The sequence below is a fragment of the Microchirus variegatus genome (assembly GCF_963457635.1).
Source record: "Microchirus variegatus genome assembly, chromosome: 16".
Taxonomy (NCBI): Eukaryota; Metazoa; Chordata; class Actinopteri; order Pleuronectiformes; family Soleidae; genus Microchirus; species Microchirus variegatus.
The window spans coordinates 3,739,790-3,762,477 of NC_139817.1; the positions used below are offsets into that span (position 1 = coordinate 3,739,790).

At 41.5% G+C, this 22,688-nt stretch overlaps 1 protein-coding gene across 1 annotated transcript in view; it reads right to left on the reverse strand.

Moving 5' to 3' along the window:
- arhgap20 (Rho GTPase activating protein 20) overlaps positions 1-22,688 on the reverse strand; it is a gene marked incomplete at both ends in the record, with an annotated part of 44,507 nt that overhangs the window by 15,598 nt on the left and 6,221 nt on the right. The window contains 4 exons of the mRNA XM_083902588.1: positions 215-256; positions 1,076-1,225; positions 3,295-3,471; positions 10,379-10,464. Coding sequence (XP_083758714.1) covers positions 215-256; positions 1,076-1,225; positions 3,295-3,471; positions 10,379-10,464 — 455 coding nt within the window. The remainder of the gene's footprint in view (positions 1-214; positions 257-1,075; positions 1,226-3,294; positions 3,472-10,378; positions 10,465-22,688) is intronic.

Here is a 22,688-nt window from a genome sequence, read left to right on the forward strand (position 1 = left end):
AAGACGGGATGAGATTAGAGAGATTGTTTTGAATATGCCATCACTTAAAAATATCATCTCAGCGTTTCGTCCCGATGGTTCGGATTTCACAAATCAGTCTCATGTGGACTTCTATTGAATCACTCATGTGAAATTCAATTTCAGGCGGAGGAAAATAAACTTAAACAGCAAAAATGAACAGATTAGCTTTGGAGGGTTTGAGGCGAGTATTTACCTTTTGATGAGTGTCAGCCATTTGTCCTTGAGCTCCTCGGAGCTGAAGAAGAAGAAGAAGAAGAAAAAAAGTGAGCAATCAAACATAATCAGAGCAAATCAAGTCAAAGGCAGCAGTTAAACAACCGCGGCTGGGAAAGAAATGGCAAGACTTTGCCCCCGGAGCTGTGGATTTCTATAGCTGGGTGGATTCCATGAAGACATGAAGGAGAGTGAAGCAGGTGTAAATGAACGGCAGCATAAAGCGTATATTTACTCTGTGTTTATGACTTGAAACAAATGCCTCGACACAAAGATTCTGTGGTCGTTCAATGTTCCAACATCTGCACCACAGGACATCGTGTCCTCACAGAGAGACATTTAATAACATGCAATACATGAATGCATACATGCAGATGCTCTGACTCACTCTTTTTCTAATTGAGGCCTCGTTTTGGACACAGAAACAGAACTTTTGGGGGTTTCTTTTGGTCTTAAAAACACGGAATTGTTTCACACACACAAAGCAACCTTAAATGACTCTAAATGCAGTAGTATATATTGTAGGCCTGTATGTGGCGCTGCAACGCTGCCAAAAAAACAGAGAAGACTACGAGATTATTGTTTTCCCAAATGTGTGTATTGCTTGTACAAGAAAAGGCAAGGGTGGTGCATTTCAGGGCTCCTAAAAACACTGATTGTGTGGCTAAAAAGGCTAACACGATAAAAAACTGAATTACAGATTCTCCTAAACTTGTTCTCATGTGTCCTAGCCTTAAATCTAAACATTTCGGAAAAATTAAACCACATTTCAAAAGAGGCATCTTCAAAAAAAATCTACTTTTTTAAGATAAAGTGTACGAAAGTCTGTGTGTGTGTGTACCTGAAGGTGGCGACACAGTTGCAGGTGGGCCAGCCCATGACGAAGCTCCTCTCTGGGATGGTGCTACCTTCACACACCTCGTCCAAACAGTTGGCCATCCACATCTCACACACTCGCACTTGGGCCTTCACTTTAAAATGAGTCTGAGACCTGCGACAAAAACAAAGAAAAAAACAGGACTTTTCCGTTAAAAACGTCCAATTTTTTAACTTAAATTAGAGAAAACGGGAACTTAAGGGCCTAATATTAGATAAGATATTTAAATTATTGCTTTAAGAAAAGTTTAAACACGAAATCGTTCCATGCTAAAAGCTTCCATTAGAAACAACATGAAGGAGTTCCACAAGGAAGCGTTTGAGATCCGCTTAGCTTTCAATCTCAGTTTTCTTGAAAGAACACAGTCGCTATAAAACTCCACCACATGTCAAACTTTTAAAAGACTTAATATAGAAGCAATATATTAAAAATTTGTTGGACCCCCCCCCCCCTTCTCCAGAGGTTAAACCAAGCTGCTGCTGCTGAAGTATATATATATATATATATATATATATTTATATACCGCTGAATCTGTGATTACAGAGGGGGGAACACACACACACACACACACACACACACACACACACACACACACACACACACACACACACACACACACACACACACACACACACACACACACACACACACACACACACACACATGCCGTGAAACACACACACACACACACATGCCAACACGCATTCCTCTAACGCACCCTGTGTTCAGCCGCAATGTAATAAAACCAATTATAGCTTATACTCGGCGCTGGAAGGGTCAACTCCGCCCACTGGCACATGACTCGCAGGACGGACCACAGAGGTCTTGCTGTGTGTGTGTGTGTGTGTGTGTGTGTGTGTGTGTGTATGTGTGTGTGTATGTACAGTACACACAGCACATGTCTGTTCATGTGTTCATGTGTTTGCAGACTTTTAAAAAAAACCTCTCCGGGCTTCTATTTGTGAACTTTGTGTGTGTGTGTGTCGCAGTTGTGTGGGCGCCGTAGACCCCGAGTCAGGCCAGCGTGGCTTTGATCCGAGCCAGGCTTCATATGGATTTAATTGGCTGGGAAATAATTATATACTGTGGGGAGGAATGAGGGAGGAGAGAGGAGAGAGGAGAGAGGAGGAGGAGGAGATTTAGGGGAAGGAGAGAGGAGGGAAAGAGGCATCTCCAGGAAAAAGTTTAAGTCTAAATTTAACAACATTTTGAAAGATTCGGTCAAAGAAAACACATTATATTATATTATATATTATAATATGTATATGACTAGGGTAAATATATAAGTAATGGAACTATAATTTTGCTTGAGAAGAAAAGTATACTTTTAAAGGTGCACTATGTAATAAATCTAAATATTTTGCAGACTGCAAATCATGTTTATGTTTTGAAATCATGTTTTGGCATGTGGCGGTAGTAGAGTCTCGGCTGCCGAGCAACCACAGGTTGCCAGTTACGTCAGAAAACTAAACCATGAAGACCTCGGTATTTTGAATTTGAATGTAGTAACCATTTTTGGCCACATTCTTACATATGGCACCTTTAACTAATTTTGCACTTATTTATAAATATATTTAATTTATAAAGATAAAAAGATATAATTTAGAGAATATTTTTAAATAAAAAAGGTTGTTTCACATTTCCAGGGTCTGTTCCAGAATAAGCAGTAGGGGGCGCTACAGGCAGATGATGTAAATGAAAAGAATCACCAGTTGTTTCGTTTCGCTATCGTAGTCATTTTTGTCGAGGAAGTGAGTCGAGTGAGAAGTTTTGCAGCCAGTGGCGTCGCCCCCTGGTGGTAAACTTCTACTTCCACAACACCACCATCTACGTATTCTATATTTTCACATATACTTAATTATTCTAGTGTCACACTGTGATTCTGAAGAGCGCGTATCATCTGCATAGAAGAGAACAATCAAATGAAAGAAAGTCAACTTTTGCCTCAAATATCACATTTCTAAAGTGGTATTTGAAGAATCTTTGGTGCGTTTTGATTCAGGTATTTAAGTAAAACCCAGTCTATTGTTTTTGCGATCCGTCTCGTAGGAACCGTCTAAATGTCCCCATCTTGGTTTCATTCTCGCCTGTTTACGTCTCACTGTCCCAATTTTCTGTCTCGCTCGCACGGCCACAAAAACACACATTTCACAGAACACGCAGGGCGACGCCGTCTCACTCACTTGGCCTTGGCGACGAGCAGAGCGTCCGTGAAGAGCAGGAGGTGTCTCTCCTGCGTCTGCAGGCCCGTCTTCAGCTGGGCTTGGGCGTGGCCCAGGAAAAGGCGGCCCGGACTCTCGGCCAGGAAGGCCTGGACCAGCGGACTGGACTCTGGGCTGAGCGGCGTCAGGCAGCTTTCCCTGCAGAGACGGAGAAACACACAGAGTCAAACACGAACTTTATTGATCCCCAGAGGAGACGTTTGTGGTTTTGGACGCGTTTTGTGTTTGGAGACGCGGACAGGTTCAGGACCACAGCGTCGAATATAGTTGGGTCTTAAATCGTCTTCGACTACTGCAGAAACTACAATTGAGCTAAAGTCTGTCAGAGCGGCAGCCAGAAGAAACTGACGTCCAACTGCTTTATTCCACAATCTGCAATCTCCCCCAAGAGTGCAGATTAACGACTCTGCCATGTTTATTGTCTGTATCTAAGAAATGGACATAAGTCTTCTGGTTGCAACACAATCTCTCAAAGTCTTGAGAAACGTTATTTAACGTCTCTGTGGTCAGTTTTTGCAAACCTCATGATACCATACCACCAATAATATCGCGATACAACCATTCCGTCATAATCAACATACAGCGATACATCGACATATCCGTCTATATTGAAGAAAACTGAAAAAAACGTTAAAAGTGGAGAGAGTGTATTTGCATAGAAGAGAACATTTAACCTCGGTAAATGAGTGCAAAGCTTCCTTTCCAAGTAGTAAACATAATAAGTTTCATTATCTCATTATTGAATTAACACGAGTGACAAAACATGTTGTTTAACTTTCACACCGAATCTTCGCAGTTTGAACTTGCGGTCAAACTCATTTACACCTAATTAGCAGTCTGGTGTCCACTCAAATCGTACTTTATTGTCCGTTTCCCTCTAAACAGTCACATGAATTACATCCATTTCAAAACGTAGGACTAAATCCATTCTAATTGTGCCAGTGAAAGTGTATGAGTCTGAAGAGAGCGTATCATCTGCATAGAAGAGAACAATCATGATGGAAGAAAGCTGGGAAATGAGTGCAAAACTTCCGTTCTAAAAAAAAAAACATAATAAGTTTCATTATCTCATTACTTATGTTGTTTAACATGTTTAATAACCACTAAACAAGTTGTGGTCATCTGCTAGCATCGTCGGTTAAACGCGCTAACGACGTTCCCGTGACTGGCGCTTTGTTCTTAACGTCGTTTGTCGCAAAAACAAAACTTATATAACAAAGAATTAAATCACGTCTATCAAGTTGAGGTTTGTCTGATTTGCCTTTGATCGAATTGACCTTAAACGTCCTGTTTCGGCAGCAGTTACGTAACGAGAAGGCGGAAAAAAAAGGAGCGCGATCAAAGTCCGACAGTGGAATATTCCCATCATTATTTTGTGGCTTTTCACTCAAACCGCACAAACAATGATCGTCGAGCTCGCTCAATAAAGAATTAACGGCCTTTTGGACTCGATTGTTTGCAGAAAATCTGTTATGTATTATTTTAATGTTCCTTTACAAAGATGACTCTATTAAGTCAAACACAGTTGGGTAACGCAAGACCTCGTTGGTCTTCTTTTGGATAAAAGTGTAAATAAATCTGCTCGTCTGCTGTCGACGTGAGCCGCTGACGGACACGTGGAAACAGAGGGGCTTTCTTTGGTGGCACAGGAAATAGTTGGAGAGCTCCATCCTTTCCTGTTTACGCTCCACGGCCAGATAAAAGCCCCCGAAATGTCTTCTGCGGACGGAGACGCACATGTGCGCGTATTTAGAACCGGCTAAGTCGCTCTCGTGTACACAAACAATAACACACAGACGCACACACTCTCTGCTCTGTCACGCACACACACGCCCACCACACCAGCATCGCTTCAAGGTTTCCCCACTTTTCACGCCTTCAGCAAACATGGGTCATGCACCTTCTTTCAAGGTCAAATTCAAGCACTTTTAAGGATTTTCCAACACCTTACAACTGTGGTAAAGTAACATTTATGTATATTCATACTCAAAAAGATAATCTATCACATTAAAAGAAGAAAAACATGTTTTTCAAGCACTATATCCAAAATTCAAGCACTTTTAAGGTTATTTTGGAATGATTTTCAAGCACCTTTCCACCTGTGTTGAACTGTTTATTTATATACATACTTAAAAAGATAATTTCACTCTTTCTACCATATTAAACAAACTAAAATGTTTTTCAAGCCCTATACTGGACATTCAAGCACTTTTAAGGTTATTGGTAATGATTTTCAAGCACCTTGAACCTGTGGAAAATACTATGAATATTTAAATGTACCTTGAAAGATTATTTCATTCTTTTTATCACATTAACAGAGGTGGAATTTTGCTATCAACTAATCAAAATCATGTTTTATAGCGAGGAAATACAATCAGTTTTTTCATAACCTTCAAAATAAAAGCATTTTCAGAGCAGCAAGAATTCGCTCTTACGTCCAAAGTCCTTGCAGCGACGTTGCGTAAGCGATTAGTTACGTAATAATTAACAAAGACCAGACGACCACACTGCAGCGCTTCCCCGTTTATTTGTCTTTGTCTTTGTGTGTCGCCCAAAAATAAATCAAAAAGGCAGCTGCGCCAAATTCAATTAAACGCGATGAATGTGGCCAATTAAGCAGCCGAGGGACACGAGTGGAGGACAGAAGGACAGAAGGACAGAGACACAGAATACTTTCCATCTTCTTTGAAAACATGTGCAGAACTTTTCTCCTTTAACTCAAAGGCTTTTATGGCGACGTGTAAATCTTTATTTACGGTGTCAGCTCGACCAGCTACGACCTGACGTCATCCTTGGACACGAGTCCATATTTCCCCTCCCGTCTCGTCCCTCTTTGGTTTGTCCACACTTTCCTTCTCTAAAGAAGCTTCAAAAAGACTCTCTGACGGCTTCAAAGCTTCACTCCTTTAACTGGATTTGTCGTCATGGACAGTTTCTGTCGTCTGACACCAGAGTATATGACAAATCTCACTGTATGCTGATGACAACGCTCTTATTAAATGGTCCTGAATGAAAGGGATTATAGTCAGATTATTGTATGAACTGACTGATAATTATGTTCAAGGGCTGATACCAAGAAATATTTCATACTATATTTGGTAATAACAAATGATAATTTGCGTAAATAAATTAATTATTGGGGGAAAAAAAACCGTATGGTCTGTCTTCTTAATCAGAATCACTATCAATATTGGTATCTATATCGGTATTGGTATCACTATCAGTATTGGTATCAGTATTGGTATCACTTTCAGTATCAGTATTAGTATTGGTATCAATATCAGTATCATTATCAGTATTGGCATTGGTATCATTATCAGTATTGATATTGATATTAGTATCATTACTGGTATTGATAACAGTATCGGTATTAGTATCATTATTGGTATTGATAACAGTATCAGTATTTGTATTGGTATCACTATCAGTATAACTATCAGAATCACTATCAGTATCACTATCAGTATCAGTATTGGTATCGATATCGGTATCACTAACTGTATTGGTATCATTATCAATGTATTATCAATATCAGTAGTAGTATCAGTATTGGTATCAATATCAGTATTATAATTAGTATTAGTATTAGTATCACTATTGAGATCAGTATTGGTGTCAATATTGATATTGGTATCAGTATCAGTTCCATCTCTAACCAAGTTCAACATCTAGAAAACACATCGTCGTCTGTTCTTTATGGTGAAGACGGATCCAGGAAATGAGCCCACACACACACACACACACACACACACACACACACAAAGCTTCCTGTAAAGAACCCTTTCACATATCGCACATAAAAGGACAACGTCTTCCGTATTCACCGCACATCGTTCACTGGTGAATGTCAGATTGACGGCTGAGACGCTCGTCCATTCAGTCTGACGGACGAGCAGCTAATGGCTCCTTTGTGCGTCATGTGATGTTGATAAATCGCATTTCGCACAGACATGGCCGACCTTTTGTCAACCAAAAAAAAAACACACAACACAACAACAACACAACACAGACACGGTGGCAACAAGAGCGCATACTAATGAGCCGCTGTCATGAATATTTAAGTCTGAATACCAAGGGTCAACTCATCTGATCAACATTAATCACAAACTACAACACTGGACACAAAAGAGAATTTCAGAATAAAAGCACATTTGTTTCAAACGTGGAGGCAAGATCCACCAGATGTAAGACGTCCACTCCCAGAGGACAACAGCTGGACAAACAGCTGGACTACACATCTATCAACCCTCCTTCCTCTTCTCACTTAAGACTTCACTTAAAGGCTGAAACGAGAGTAGACTTTTATTGTGAAGTTTTGAAGACATGAGGACGCTCTTACACCAGAAACTGCAATAAAGACACGCGACCTTTCACCTCTACCTGCTGTGAGTCACCTGACCACATCACCATTTCACGTCTCTGCCCCACTGTGACGCACAAACACACACGCACACGCACACGCACACACACACACACACACACACACACACACACACACACGAGAGGTGTCGACCCCTCACGACCTCCTCCTCTCGTCCACTGACCCGTTCTCCTCCTGATGGGATGATGTCAAAGGTCAAAGGTGACGGCTGAGAGTGTCAAGGCCTGGCTCCACATCTCCACACACACACACACACCGTGGTCAGACGCTGTCTGTCAAACTCTGTTTGTCCTTCAGTGTCTTGAACGTCTCGACCTCCGTCTGTGCTCTGTCCAACTTTCTTTAACACACACACACCCCCCCACACACACACACCAAAGCTGCTTTACACTAGTTTTTACCATTCACCCATTCACTCACACATTCACTCTCTCACACATTCACCCATTCACTCACACATTCACCCACATTCACTTACTCACATTCATCCATTCACTCACACACTCACCCAGTCACCCACATTCACTTACTCACATTCACCCATTCACTCACACATTCACTCACACATTCACTCTCTCACACATTCACCCAGTCACTCACACACATTCACCCATTCACTCACACATTCACCCATTCACTCACACATTCACTCTCTCACACATTCACCCATTCACTCACACATTCACTCACTCATTCACCCACTCACCCAGTCACCCACATTCACATACTCACATTCATCCATTCACTCACACATTCACCCAGTCACTCACACACATTCACCCATTAACTCACATATTCACCCATTCATTCACTCACACATTCACTCACTCATTCACCCATTCACTCACACACTCACCCACATTCACTTACTCACATTCACCCATTAACTCATATATTCACCCATTCATTCACTCACACATTCACATACTCACTCACTCAAACATTCACTCATCTTTCTGCACCAACATCGACTAACTTGACTAAACAAAGCTTTAACCTTAACCTCATTAGGACCTGGTTTTGGTCTTCATGAGGACGACTGGTCCTGACAAGGTCAGTGTTTAAAGGTCCTAAAGTTCACACACACACACACACATTGAGTGTGTGAAAAGTGTCTCTCAGCACTCACACACTCACACGTTGTCAGTCCAGCAGCAGAACCTGATCTGTCTCTGCAGACACATGTGAACGTAAACATTAGGACCAGGTCTGGAGTCTGGAGTCTGGAGTGGAGCCGTGACAGAGTCCTGCAGCACTTCCTCTCAGATCTTTCTTTAATCCGTTCATTTCTCTGTGTGCGACTAATTCACTTATTTTCCAACAACATGCTCCGATCTTTGAAACACAAACACCGTCTCTAAATATATATGTAGAAAAAAAGAAAAAGACCTGGCTCCGGCAAAAAAAGAGAGATAAGTAAAACACGGAGTAAATCCATGTTTTCCTCCAGGGGTTTGTAATGGCTTATTTCCGACCGTGTTAAAGGAAGAGGAAGGGATTTGTGTGATAGAGGGTGAGGAGGAGGAGGAGAGGGTGAGGAGAGGGTGATGAAAGTCCTGATAGCTGTGGGAGTGGGAGAGGGAAATCCAGCCTCTAATCCATGAATGAGTCAGGAATGTTTTCAGGGAACATCGTGGGGAAAAGGAGGTGAAACCACGTGTGCCACTTTTCTTCTTCTTCATCATCTTCTTCTTCTTCTCATTCTAGTCATTTAAACCAGATTCTCTCAAACATTCATGTCTTCACGCAGTTAAAGCTCCAGTACGTGATACCTCATCCAATCCAATCCCATTCCATTAAAACAAAAAATATTCCCCATTGGTTTTTGACCGGCGTTCAAATTTCAAACTGCAAACGCCAAAGACACGGTGAGTGAACACATGAATTTCTTCTTCTGTCTGCAGCCAGTAGAGCAGTGGTCAGCAACTGGTGGCCCGTGGGCCAAAAGTGGCCCACCAGACATCAGATATCTGGGCCCCGATATGTAAGTCACGATATTGAAGTCATGATATTTAAGTCACGATATTTAAGTCACGATATGTAAGTCACGATTTGTAAGTCACGATTTGTAAGTCACGATATTGAAGTCATGATATTTAAGTCACAATATGTAAGTCACGATATTTAAGTCACGATATTTAAGTCACGATATTTAAGTCAAGATATGTAAGTCAAGATATGTAAGTCACAATATTTAAGTCATGGTATTATTGCGATATTTAAGTCACGATATTATCACGATATTTAAGCCACAACATTGTCACGATATTTGAGTCACAATATTTGAGTCACGATAATTGAGTCACGATATAATCACGATATTTGAGTCACGATATAATCACGATATTTTAGTCATGATGTGTAAGTCACGATATCACGATATAAGTCACAATATTATCACAATATTTAAGTCTTGATATTATCATGATATTTAAGTCACAATATTATCACGATATTTAAGTCATGATATTTAAGTCACAATATTAATTTTTATATTTAAGTCACATGAATTTCTTCTCAAGTTTAACAAAGTTTAGCGGAGCTTTTATTTTTTATTTATTTTTTTGAATAATAGATTATTATATGCATCATTATGTCCATGTTGTGTCCCCAGTAAGATATAAAATCCAGTGTGTGTGTGTGTGTGTGTGTGCGCGCTCATACCTGGACGTGCTTCTGGACCTGGTAAGTGCTTTACTGATGACCAGAGAAGGAGCCGACTGTCGTCTCTGAGCCAATGTCTTCATCTTCTGAACGGTCATAGACACAGAGACAGAGATATGGGTCAGTACAAGACCGAGGGTCAAAGGTCAAGTCGTTTATGGAGACAATAATGGATTTAAAAGCATTTATTCAGTGTGTGCACACAGGGAGAGGAAAAAGAAGAAGTGACCGGCTGCAGTCATGAGGGACAACAGGAAGACACACAGACAAGTGGGTCCAATTTATTAGATACACCTGTTTCAACTGCACATTTACATACACAAACATCAGAGAAGTCAATCGCAATACAGCTATATTTGTTAAAGCCAAACTGCAGATTTATGCAGAGCCGGCCCAAGGCAGAAGGTGAACTCATTGGCTGCTGGGGGCCCCCGACATCCCCCCCCCCCAATTCAAATTCAGCTTGGGGCCCCATAAAGGCTTGGTCTGGCCCTGGTTTTCAGCATCAAAAACAGAAACTCCGACATTCCAGCTTGAACATAGTGAACATGCTGTCACACTCAGCTGGAGGTGAAGCCGTCGCACTGTGGACATGAGACGCATGTGAAGAAAAACAACGAGTGAGTGAGTGAGTGAGTGAGTGAGTGAGTGAGTGAGTGAGTGAGTGAGTGAAGGGAGGCATGTGGACGATCCACATTCACACAGCTGACGCACGCCGCACAAAACCAAACCGGACAAATCTGAATGAAGGCAGCTGCAGCGACAAACGACGACAAACACTCAGCAACTGTTTAGTCCAGCTAAGGACCTTAGTCTGACTAAGCTCTCCGTAGCTTTCCCTCTCACCGACGCCATTTGTTTGCTCTTGTCCGGCAACAGCACTGCAGTCCGATCAAGCGCATACATGCAAGAGTAATCGGACTATGAATGGCATTAACCATGTATGTTAGTCAGACTAAGACGAGCTTGATGTTAGTCGGACTAACGTGTTTACATGAAAATCAGAAAACTTCATTACTGTCTTGGGCTTTGACTAAAATTAGACTTTGGAACTCGGATTTCTCACTTGGAAACAACCTCACCAAGCCCAACATGGGATTCTACCGACTTCCGAGTTCCGACATAAATGGAACACAGTTTTAAGTATATTACATATTTAAGCTTTAATTTGATTTCCCAAGTCTTTTTTGCTAATTCTTGTCAAATAGTTGCCTTTCTTGCCTTAGAATCTTTGATCTCTGATCTCTGAGTGGTGGAATGCTGAGTCGGCATTTCCACCTATAGCGTTCCTGTTTTCTGATATCAGCTCGGAATGCCGAGTCAGCGATGACTATTTCCGGCCGTTTGCTATCTTCATTCTCCAGGCGATTTAAACAACGCACGCATCGGGACAATTGATTGTTGTACGTTATCCTATAGAATATTCCATATTGTTACTGTCTTATTTTCCATTGAATATGAATTAGTTGGAAAATTGCCGATTTAGCATTTCAATGTTGTAGAGAGTGACAAAAAAAGGTTAATAAAGAACTTTTACGCACTGTAAATGAAAATTCTTTTAACACTACTTTCATTCAAAACTATTAATAGCAGTTTTCTTGGAATGAAATAGTGGTATATTTCATAGTAGCAGTTATATTTATACAATTAATACACGTTAGGTGAAAGAAGAACAAGCTGCTGCACTTTTGACATCATGAATAAATGCACACATTGTAATTATTATTATATCTATTTTGGCAATAAAGCAGATTATATTTATGATTTTATTTTCATTTAAAACAATGGGGCATATTTAATAGCTTTAATATCATAAAATATTATTTGATGATTCTTTTTTGTCCTGCATTTGGGCGTTTTTTTGGAAGGGGGCGCTGTTTCCTACAATATCACAGAAAATCTCAGCGTCCACAAATCAAACACAGGACATTATAACGCAGAGTGCATGAAAAGTCATGCATGTATATAAATAGATATATAATAGAGATATATAAATATAGCTCAGGTGTGTTGGAATGAAGAAGAGTGACGTCACTCCTCTGTGTTTGTGTGTGTGTGTGTGTGATTGACAAATCAGTCACAATCAGCAGAGATTATCGTGATCAGCCTCAGTCACAGTCAGATTGTCACTCATGATAAATGTGTGTCGACTTTGACCAAAGTCACAAAGGGAGAATAATGTCACTAAATATAAAGATTTCACAGTTTTAAAGCTGCAAAATGTCTGTAAAATAGTAAGAATAATCACGAAATAAAAAAAAAAACAAAAAAAACAGTGGATTATTAATGGTAAAAACTCTTTGACAAAAACCACTGATGATGTTATTATCCAGTATCAGCTCTAAAACAGACCAAACAACTCCACTAATCAAGATTATTCAGACAAACGTGCAATAATGCACATCCAGCAGCCCTGGATTCAAACCATTAATAATCTCTAATCTGCCTTAATCTCGCTACTGAAATCACAGACACTGTAAAAATCCTCATCGCGTCATCGCGGTTTTAATGTGAAAACACGGATTAAAATCTCGCTGGGAAACACCTGGACTCGCCGCGCGTAAAAGAGCAAATCCGCACGCGTCAGGACGCAGCGGCGCGTGTCCGCGGCTCCATCCATTGTTGTTACCTTTTTGTTTTCGGGGAGCGGCTTCCTGTCTCCGGACAGAGAGTCGGACCTGTTCTGTCCCATCGTCCCCTGCTGCGGTGACATGCTGTCCATCAAGGCTGCTGCTGCTGCTGCTGCTGCTGCTGCACGCGTCCACGGCGCCGGTATAATCCCATCGTACGCGCGTAAAAAGAAAATCCAACGGTTTTTATCCAAAGACTCGCGGCGTCCGCGGAGGATCCATGCGCCGCGCGAGGAGGCGGAGGACGCGATGCGGAGCTCCGGGGCTGAGTGCGTCTCTGTGCGCGCGCTGGTTCATCTGAGAGAAGGAGCTCCGCTGCTCCTCAGCTCTGTCTCGCGACGGTGGGAAAGCGCGCGCGGGTGAGACACGCCACTTCCGGTGGTACTTTTCAAAACAAAACATGTCAATCCAGTCTGTAACATTTTGGGGACCTGGTTTTAATTTGGCAAAAACATTTAGATAAAAATAATTATACTACTTTTTTTTAATCACAATGCTTAAGACATGATACGAGATCATCACCAAACTATTTTTTACAGTGCATTTATATGTATTTATTTATATGTATTATTTTACGTTTTTACAGTAGCCCACAATGAACAAAGTAAACGTCTTTTGAGTTTTGTTTCTCCAAAATGCTTGAGTGTTCAGTAAAGTTAAGTTTATAGTTTATTAATTTATTATATAAATAATATAAAGTATCAGAGGAACCTGGTAGTGTGTGAATAATTCAGTTGAAATACCCTTTATACCTTTTACTTCATAGGTATATACTTTTAGGTATTTTTCTTTTAACTGCAGACATACTGGAAGGCAAAAAAAACAAATTTAAATGTAGAGGAAACTTGTTTCTTTTATTTGCATATGGCAATAAACACTTTGGAAATTTGTAATTTTCTTGTCCTTACTCATTCCTTTGTGTACAATATGTTTCTTAAATTATTTAACACAATAGAGGGATTTTATGTTGATATGTGATTGGGGGGGTCTTTTATTTTGAAGGCAGGCCTGACTTCCTCAGCCAGTCTTCATGCCCTGATGCAGCTCAAGTCCATGGAAACATGCAGTTGGTTTAACTCTTGATCTCTTGTGTTTTGATTTAAAGGCCTCCGCGGTCGTCATCGTCGTCGTCGTCGTCATCATCGCCGCCGCCGCCGTCGTATGTTTATGCTCGACTGGCGGCGTGAAGAAGCCGAGTGTTTCTGCTGCGGCGGTTTCCACCAGGTTCAGGTGTAAGAATGTTCCACGGGTGCCAAGAACAACACTGACTGATGAGGAGGAGGAGGAGGAGGAGGAATGTGAGCATCGACGGTGGCAGCGGTCGCCTCTGACGCGTAACCGTACGAGGCTCGGCGACACTGTGCACCTCAGTGTGTGAGTGTTTACGTTCAAACGTCGGGGCGGAAATCAGAGAGCGGGCTCCGCCGTTAAAGCCGAGGTGATTTGTTGACCATGAAAACTGAGTGTTAGTGTTGTATCGTGTGTGTGTTGCCCCCTCTGGTTTTTATAGCAGGGGCTTTAAAAAACCTGGAAAAGGATAAGCGTTGAAAATCAGCAATGCCTTAGAAATATGTGTTAGGTAAATCTGTCTCGGTCCAAATGTGGTGGGAGAAGTTTAAGTCGAGATTTACACAGTTACATGACATGTAAACATGACGGAGATTCAAATTGTTCTGTTATTGATGGGAAAAGACGCATGCTAGCAACTTTAGCGACTTTTCAGACCCCGACAAATCTCGTGACTTTGGGGTCAAACTTAACCTCCTTTTAGTATAAATTTTCATACACAAATATCAATATTTTTTAGGGATAGGACTCAGAGGACAACCTCTCATGATACGCGATACGTGGTCCACGATACCAATAATATCACGATACGACGATTGCAAAACAAACTCTCAAATTGAAGTCTACATATTCGCTATCGTCCCTTTTTGTCAAACAGAAATTCATAAAAAGCATTAGCATTAGCAGTAGGGCTGGGAATCACAGGATAATCTTGCGTTACGATACGCAATACATGATCCATGATACGACGATTCTGCGAAAAATCGATATTGCGAGACAATCGTATCGCGATATCTGTGAAAAGTGAAAGTGAAAATCTATTTGTAGGTGTGTAAAATCACAGGATATCACTGATATCACTGTATCAGGATATGCTGATACGAGACGCAATACATGGTCCATGATACCAATAATATCACGATACGACGGCTCTGTGATAATCAATATCATGGCAAGGCAATCGTATAGCATTACGGTGCAATATCTAAGTGAAGAAAATGACAAAAAAAACGTTTTTATATCTGCTAGTAGGCGTGTGAATCAGAAGATATCAAATGATACGATACGCGATACATGAGGCACGATACCAATAACATCACGATACGACAATTCTGCGATAATCAATATAATTGGGAGGCAATCATATCGTGATACATCGCGATATCTAAGTGAAGAAAACAAAAAACAAGTTTTTATAATGTATATCAGACGATGCGATACGCGATACATGATGCACGATACCAATAATATCACAATACGACAAATCTGTGATCACCAATATAATTCTGAGGTGATCATATCGCGATACATATATATATATATATCACATGATACGATACGCGATACATGATACCAATAATATTGCGATACAACGCTGCTGGTCACAGCCCGCCACTGCTCTGCTGCCGTATACACACAAACGCTCCCTCTCTGAGACGCAGCGTAAGAAAAGCAGAAGAGAAAGAATATCAACAAACGTTAGACAGTTGTGTCCCACACCAGTCTCCTGAAGACCACGGTCTGCACACAAACACAAAGGTATGCAACAATCGTCTGGCCTTATCTGTCCTCTCGTGATTAGAGCAGTCGATGCAGTAGCTGCTCGTCTTTGATCATGTCACAACACCGTGGGCTTCACAGACACATTCCTGCTTTCTCCCTGCGCCTTAAATCATCCTTTCATCGAGAGCCCACTGTGGCCAAGTCTTACATTGTGCTTCGCGTACAGTTTTAAGTTTCGGGAGATCAGGAGGGCAGAAGCAGAAGAAGAAGAAGAAGAAGAAAAAGAAAAAGTGAGACTAAAGTGGAGGGTGTGTCAGAGAATGTGGTTGGGAAAAAGCCGCCGGTTGACCACGAGCGTCTCTGCGCTGCAGTGTTTTGTTTCGGCCTCCTCATTGTTCCACTCTGTCACTGGAAGACGCCACTTTGCAACAATAAAACATGTTTTTATGGGGTTTTTTAAACTTCTAGTATCCATGGCAGAAGAAGAAGAAGACGAAAACACAGTGTTCTGTCTGTGAGGAGTTCAAGGCCACATGAGAACAGAGACTTTCTCTACACAATCTTTTTTCAGGGGTGTTTTTTTTGTTTTCCATAAACAAAATGGCATGGTTTCAATGGTTCTCAAGCTGTGGTACGTGTACCACCAGGGGTACGCAGGTTTCCGGAAAAATCAGAAATACTGTTTTACTGAACGATAAACAAACTTTCCTTCTTTGCCGTTTTCAAAAGGTTCCCTGTCCGCTGAAACGCTGTAGTACATATGCCAGGACTGTGAGTGGCGCTGTAACGTTACACCAGATACAATAAAAGAAACTGACGCGTATGAAGCAGGAAGGAAAATGCACAATTCTGCCGCACGAGTGAGATCCATCCAACTGTATTTGTTTTCCCCGCTCTTTATTTTTTACAATTCGAGACAGACAGGACGTGTTCTCGTGATTGCTAGCGTCTTTTCCGACTGACTTTACTTCACTTTTTCATTGACAGTCGTCAGTAAATCTGTAAATCAATCGCCACAGCGCCAAGAGAGAGCTGCGGAATATGACGTCGTTGTTTCCCTAAAGTAGCGTATTCTTTGTCTAATTCAGGTCCCCTAAAACTCCGTAAATGTTCGCGTGGACAAACAAACGCCTCTACGACATAAAAAAAGTATGCATAATTCACCCTAAAAGTCCGTAGCTGACTTTGCCCTATCGCTTTACACCGCTGTATGCTAACGTCGGTGAGTTAAAAGGTTTGAGAACCACTGGTACGAACAAAAAAACGTAAGATTCTCCTCAAATTACTCTCATGTGCATGGACCCTAAAATAAAATACCCTCCTTTTTTTAAATTTGACCCAGATTTCGGCACCAGGTCACACACACACACACACACAAGCTTAGTCGAGTGACTCGTAGGAAACGGGAATCCTAATCTCGGCCGTTGATTCTCCTCTGGACAGTGACTCAATAATGTGTCCTTGTGAATATCATCTGACGTTAGCTTTGAAGTGTGTCCGGAAAAAAAGGAGGGGAATGTCTCCGTCACGCTCGGGGACTCGGGCTATTGAAAACCTGAAGCCGAGGAGGAGGTGGAGGAGGAGGAGGAGGAGGAAGAGGACAGTATTGACTTGGAAGGCAAACAGTCGATTTCAGGCCGAGACAGTGAGCTGGAGAGAGTCCAGAGTTCTGGATCTGCACGTTGAAGCCTTTCATTCTCGTCTGCTCTGTGGCCTCCAGGTGTTAGCGATGCACTTTGTACTGTAAACAAAGTCTATCTGAAGAGAAAACTCCACCTCGTCTCATCTCGCTGCTCTCAGACGTCTTTCCTGAACTTGTCCAGACGGCGCTCTTACGTTATCTCAACGCCAATGACCACAAGTGAGCGTTTCTCTTGCTCGACCTGTAGTCAGTTTTCCAGATAATGTCTGAGTGAGATGAGACTCAACAGTTCTTGTTATAATCCCGCCAACTACAGTTTGAATGAATGAAGTGATGGAAGTTTTTAAGGTCTGGTTCATACTTTCCACATCTGGAGTCTCGTGGTGTTTCATAGGTAAAGTTCCTGTACTCCAAAATTAAATTAAATCAAAATATGAGGCAGAAACGTTTTCAGGGTAACATTAACAATAAAAACGTCAATAATTCTGTGGAACATCTTTGCAATTTTTGGCTGACATCTTACAGGAAATAGTCAGGTTAGCTTATCGAAAACCAGGAAGTGACTGTGCATGTAGTCGATTACGGACGGTAATTCTTTATGTTAAAGATATGAAAACGTATTTAAACCTTCTGTGATGTTATTTTGAGCCGGTTTTTAAAAAGCTAAGCAGCTGTTTGGGTTTATGTGTGAGCTGGTGTTATGGGCTAAGCTAAACGGAGCTAATGCTAAGCACATGCAGTATGTATTTGACCCTACTCCTTCACATCTATGAGGCTGTTCTTTCTGTATTGCGTCAGTTTCACAGTTATTATCTTCAGTAAACTTCATAAACTGTGGAGTTAGTTTTAGCTGGTTGATCGCTAGCACTTCAAGCTAGCAAGGCAAGTATTGGCGCACCTCTATTCGATGGATTAGGGTTAAGGTTTTGTTGCTACTTAAATTAGCTGTTTTACAGTCTGTGCTTTGTATTTATGTGATATTTAGGCGTTCGGGGTCATTTTGGGTTTCATACTTTTTTTTTTTCAAACGGTATCCAACGCAAATACCGTTAATTTTTGACAGGAAGTAGATGCACTTCACGCATTTGTAGAACAAGCCACGTTTCTGCTACAGTTTGGGTTGTGAAAGCGTATTTATAACCACGTTCTGGCTCCTGTATGATCCGGGTCTGGTTCCATATACATTCTCTCGCTGCACCAGACAATAAATATACCCACGTTTCCTGGAAATGATCCAGGGTTGATGTCTGAAAGTGGCTGCTGCACACAGGGGGAAGCCACAGGGACGCAATGAGCTGCTCTCAGAGATGGTTGTGTGACGGATGACAGAGATGATTTAGGCAGACGGGGGAGTTGCTGTGACCCAAAAACAGAATCCTCTACCCAGGAATGGACACTTCTCCACCACAGCCACCAACACCACCTTCCTCCTCCTCCTCCTCCTCTTCCTCTGCTGCTGCTTTAAGCAGCCAGACTTCCACGTTGTCTGCCAAAAATAAAGACCTGCTGTTTCCTTTTTTCTTCTTCTTCTCCCACCAAAACCAGAGGTTTCTGGGCGACACAAATGTTTGAGGTATGGCTCTGGAAAAAAACTGACTCTAATCCCGTGTCATTATTTTTGTCAATTATTATCCCTAAAATATCCAGAGAGGAATTTGTGCGTTTCTTTTCTATTTTGAGCTCAACACGTCTTCATGTCCTCGTTTCCACTGCGACTCCGTCGACGGTTTACTCCTTTGGGGATTTACGATCCGGGGCCTTTAGAGCCGAGGCTAACATCAGGGTTGATTTCCAAGAGAATGCGGAGGCGGAAATTTCAGCATCACCCACTCTGTCTCTGTGTCTTTGTCCAAACATCTGCGGCTCAGCGAGAGGACGAGGACGTGGAGACAGACGGACTGCGGATAGAGGGAGTGACTCAGGTGGAGGACGTCCGTAGCGTAGCGTAGCTTTCTCTGTCCCGAGCCAAACTTAGCCAAAGGTTTTTTCGTTTAGCTTTTCTATTTTGTTGTAACGGCTAAATTACAACCAGCGCTTGTTAATTGCACTTTGCTGCGACTTGAAAGCAGCCCGGGGTTTGGTTTGTGTAATCTGTCACACACACACACACACACACACACACACACACACACACACACACACACACACACACTCAGGTTAGAAAGTGTAATCAAAGTTATTTCCAGTTTCGGTAACTAACCTACTCATTTGTCGTCTCCTCGGAGTTGATGCTTGACAAATGAACACCCGTGTTTACAACACAAGTACGTAACATGTCATAATCTTATGTTGTTATGAAACCTCGCAGTACTAAAACACTGAAAACTACATTAAATAATTGCCATTAGCACACAGTCAGACAGGCGTACCTAATAAAGTGGCTGTGAACAAACAAACGGACAGACAATCAGACAGAAATCAGAGAAGCAGACGGTCTCAGTCTGGGTGGTATAGCCTGTTACATCTGCTATCTTGTCGCGCACACACACACACACACACACACATACACCTCCCTCCAGACCCCCGCTAACCCCGCTAATCTGATTAGCATAGTCTCCCCGCAGAGTTAAAGATGCTATTGACAAAGTGTGACACGCACGCTTGTGCTTTACTGTTGTTGTGATTGCATTACTAGGGTTGCGTGTCACTGTGTCTCACACACACACACACACACACACACACATGCAGCATGTAGCTTAGCATAACCAAACCCCATAGAGAAAATGAACAATTTAACGTCACGGCTCGCGGGAGTTGTTGATCCACTTCAAATGTGTTGTTTTGTGACTTCAGTGTCTGAAATCCTTTATCCTGACTCACCTCAGTGACACAAAGTGACCACACGAGGCAGCAGTCGACACAGCAGCTCCTAGCTAAAAACAGTGATTTTGTCTATGGAGTTTGGTGCAGAGACTGAACTCTATTGTTCCTCGTGTCTCCACGTGTCGTGACCGTCCTGACTTTCAAAACAAGCGGTGTGGACGCCGATGCAGCAGGACAGGTTAAGAGTTCTACCCCTCAGGTCTGATCCAGGACTGTAGAGGTTTCAGTCAAGAGGTCACACCGGTGTCATCCAACAGGTTAAACCGAGCACTAGAGAGATATGTGGATGTACAATGTTTCTACGAAATGACAACACAGAGTCAAACAGGTACAAAAGGAAAACATTCTATCTGACACTATCTGTCACACATCGAGAGGAAAATCCAACCGACCCAGTTTAGCTGCAATCAGTCAGTCAAGAGGAAGTCTGTTTCCTCAAGAGTAGGATGTTTTTTTTCTTAATTAAAACTGCAGATTGTCCCTGCCAGCAGGTGGCGCTATGCCCTTGACTTGATTTTCAAAGTTATCGGCCACTTCTTGCTAACTAAATTCAAAATGGCTGACTTCCTGTTGAGTTGACACCATGGACGCAATGGACCTTTTTGTTCGTCTTGGCCTGTGACACATTTCTGCCAAGTTTCGTGAAATTTGGTGTAACTTAGTTTTGGCGTTTGTCCTACCGGGTTTCACATTTGGGGGCACTACTGAGGCATGTTACACAACGTTTATTCTTTTCTCTTATTTTTCATTTAATTTATCATTTAGTGCATCAAAAATACAATTCTTTGTGGAAGTGATATTCTGTGAACACAAATTGAAGTAAGTTAGCGCTAGCAGCAGCAGTAACAGCAGCAGCATTAGCGTTAGCAGCAGCACTCTGAATGTAATTAGTGTGAAATTGGCTTTAAAGGTTAAAAATGTAATTTATTCTACTTTCTCACGCTTCAGCAGCTGCCTGTTCGTAAAGAATACACCGTAACGTCGAGTTAGCAGCAGCAGTGTTAGCGTTAGCATCAGCATTCTTTCTTCAGACTCTGATTGTGTTTGTGTTCACAGACTCACACACACACACACAATTGTTGGCGTAATCTTCAGGATCTGCCAGGAAATGTTTACGTACTGTCCTCGAGTGACTGAGCTTTTTCACATTTCGTCACGTAAACAACAGAAACACTGAGTGTGTTTACAGCTACACTAATTAATGCATTAGCTCAACTCAAATGTAAACATGTTAGCGCAGCTGAAAACATACTCAACATTAATTTCTTCTTTTTGCACGAGGAAAATAATAAAATTTTCCGAGATTAATAAACTATTATTATTTAATCTTTAATGACCTACAATAAGTAGCTGAAAGATTGAGGCACGAGTTTGTTTGTTTTTTATCAACTTGTACTTTTACTCCACTTCATTTCTCAGTCCACATTCTTGTCACCAGCTCTGAACTTTGACCTCTTAATCATGAGATGGTCATTGTCTGGGAGAAGAAGAAGGAGGAGGAGGAGGAGGAGAAGCTTGTTTCTCTGTGATGGTTTTAGATTCCCGGAAAAGAAAAGCATGAGTTTCATTTCACGCAAAATGAAAATATAAAAAATATGCAGAGATTTATTTGTTTTTTGTTTGTTTTTTTAAATCACAAGGTCACAACTAACGAGTCTGACCTCTGATGGAATGCAGGCTGTGAACTCTTGACCACACGCCACTGGTGGGCAGATAAGAAACTGCTGCGAGTGACAGCGGCTCACACACACACACAGACACACACACACACTGCATTAAATTCCAGTTTAAACACAGCAGTGTCCTCCATCTTTATCCACTTTCTGTGGAACCAAGTTCCTCAGAAGTTCTGACTCGTTTCCGCAACACTCCCTGAAGGCCACATCTCAAACGCCATCCCAGCCACTGTCAATACACACTCAAATTAAATATAATCACTGTTCATTATCGTTTCAGATTACACCTGCTTGGTTTCTTCATTTGGCTTTTTTAAATGTTAAATTAGGGACATTAATATGGTGGCCCTGAGGTGCAAAACACAAACGCTAATCACAAAACACAAACACAAATCAAAAAACACAAACGTAATTCAAAAAATACAAACGCAAAAACACAAGCGCAAAACAAAAAACGCAAATCAAAAAACACAAAGGTAATTCAAAAAATACAAACGCAAAAACACAAGCGCAAAACAAAAAACGCAAATCAAAAAACACAAACGCAAAAACACAAGCGCAAAACAAAAAACACAAACGCAAATCAAAAAACACAAACGCAAATCAAAAAACACAAACGCAAAAGCAGAAAACAAAAACATTAACTAAGTTTGTGATTTGCGTCTTTTTGCTTTTGCGTTTGTGTTTTGCACCTCAGGGCCACCGTACATTAACGTGTTGAAATCAATAATATTGACTATAAACACAAT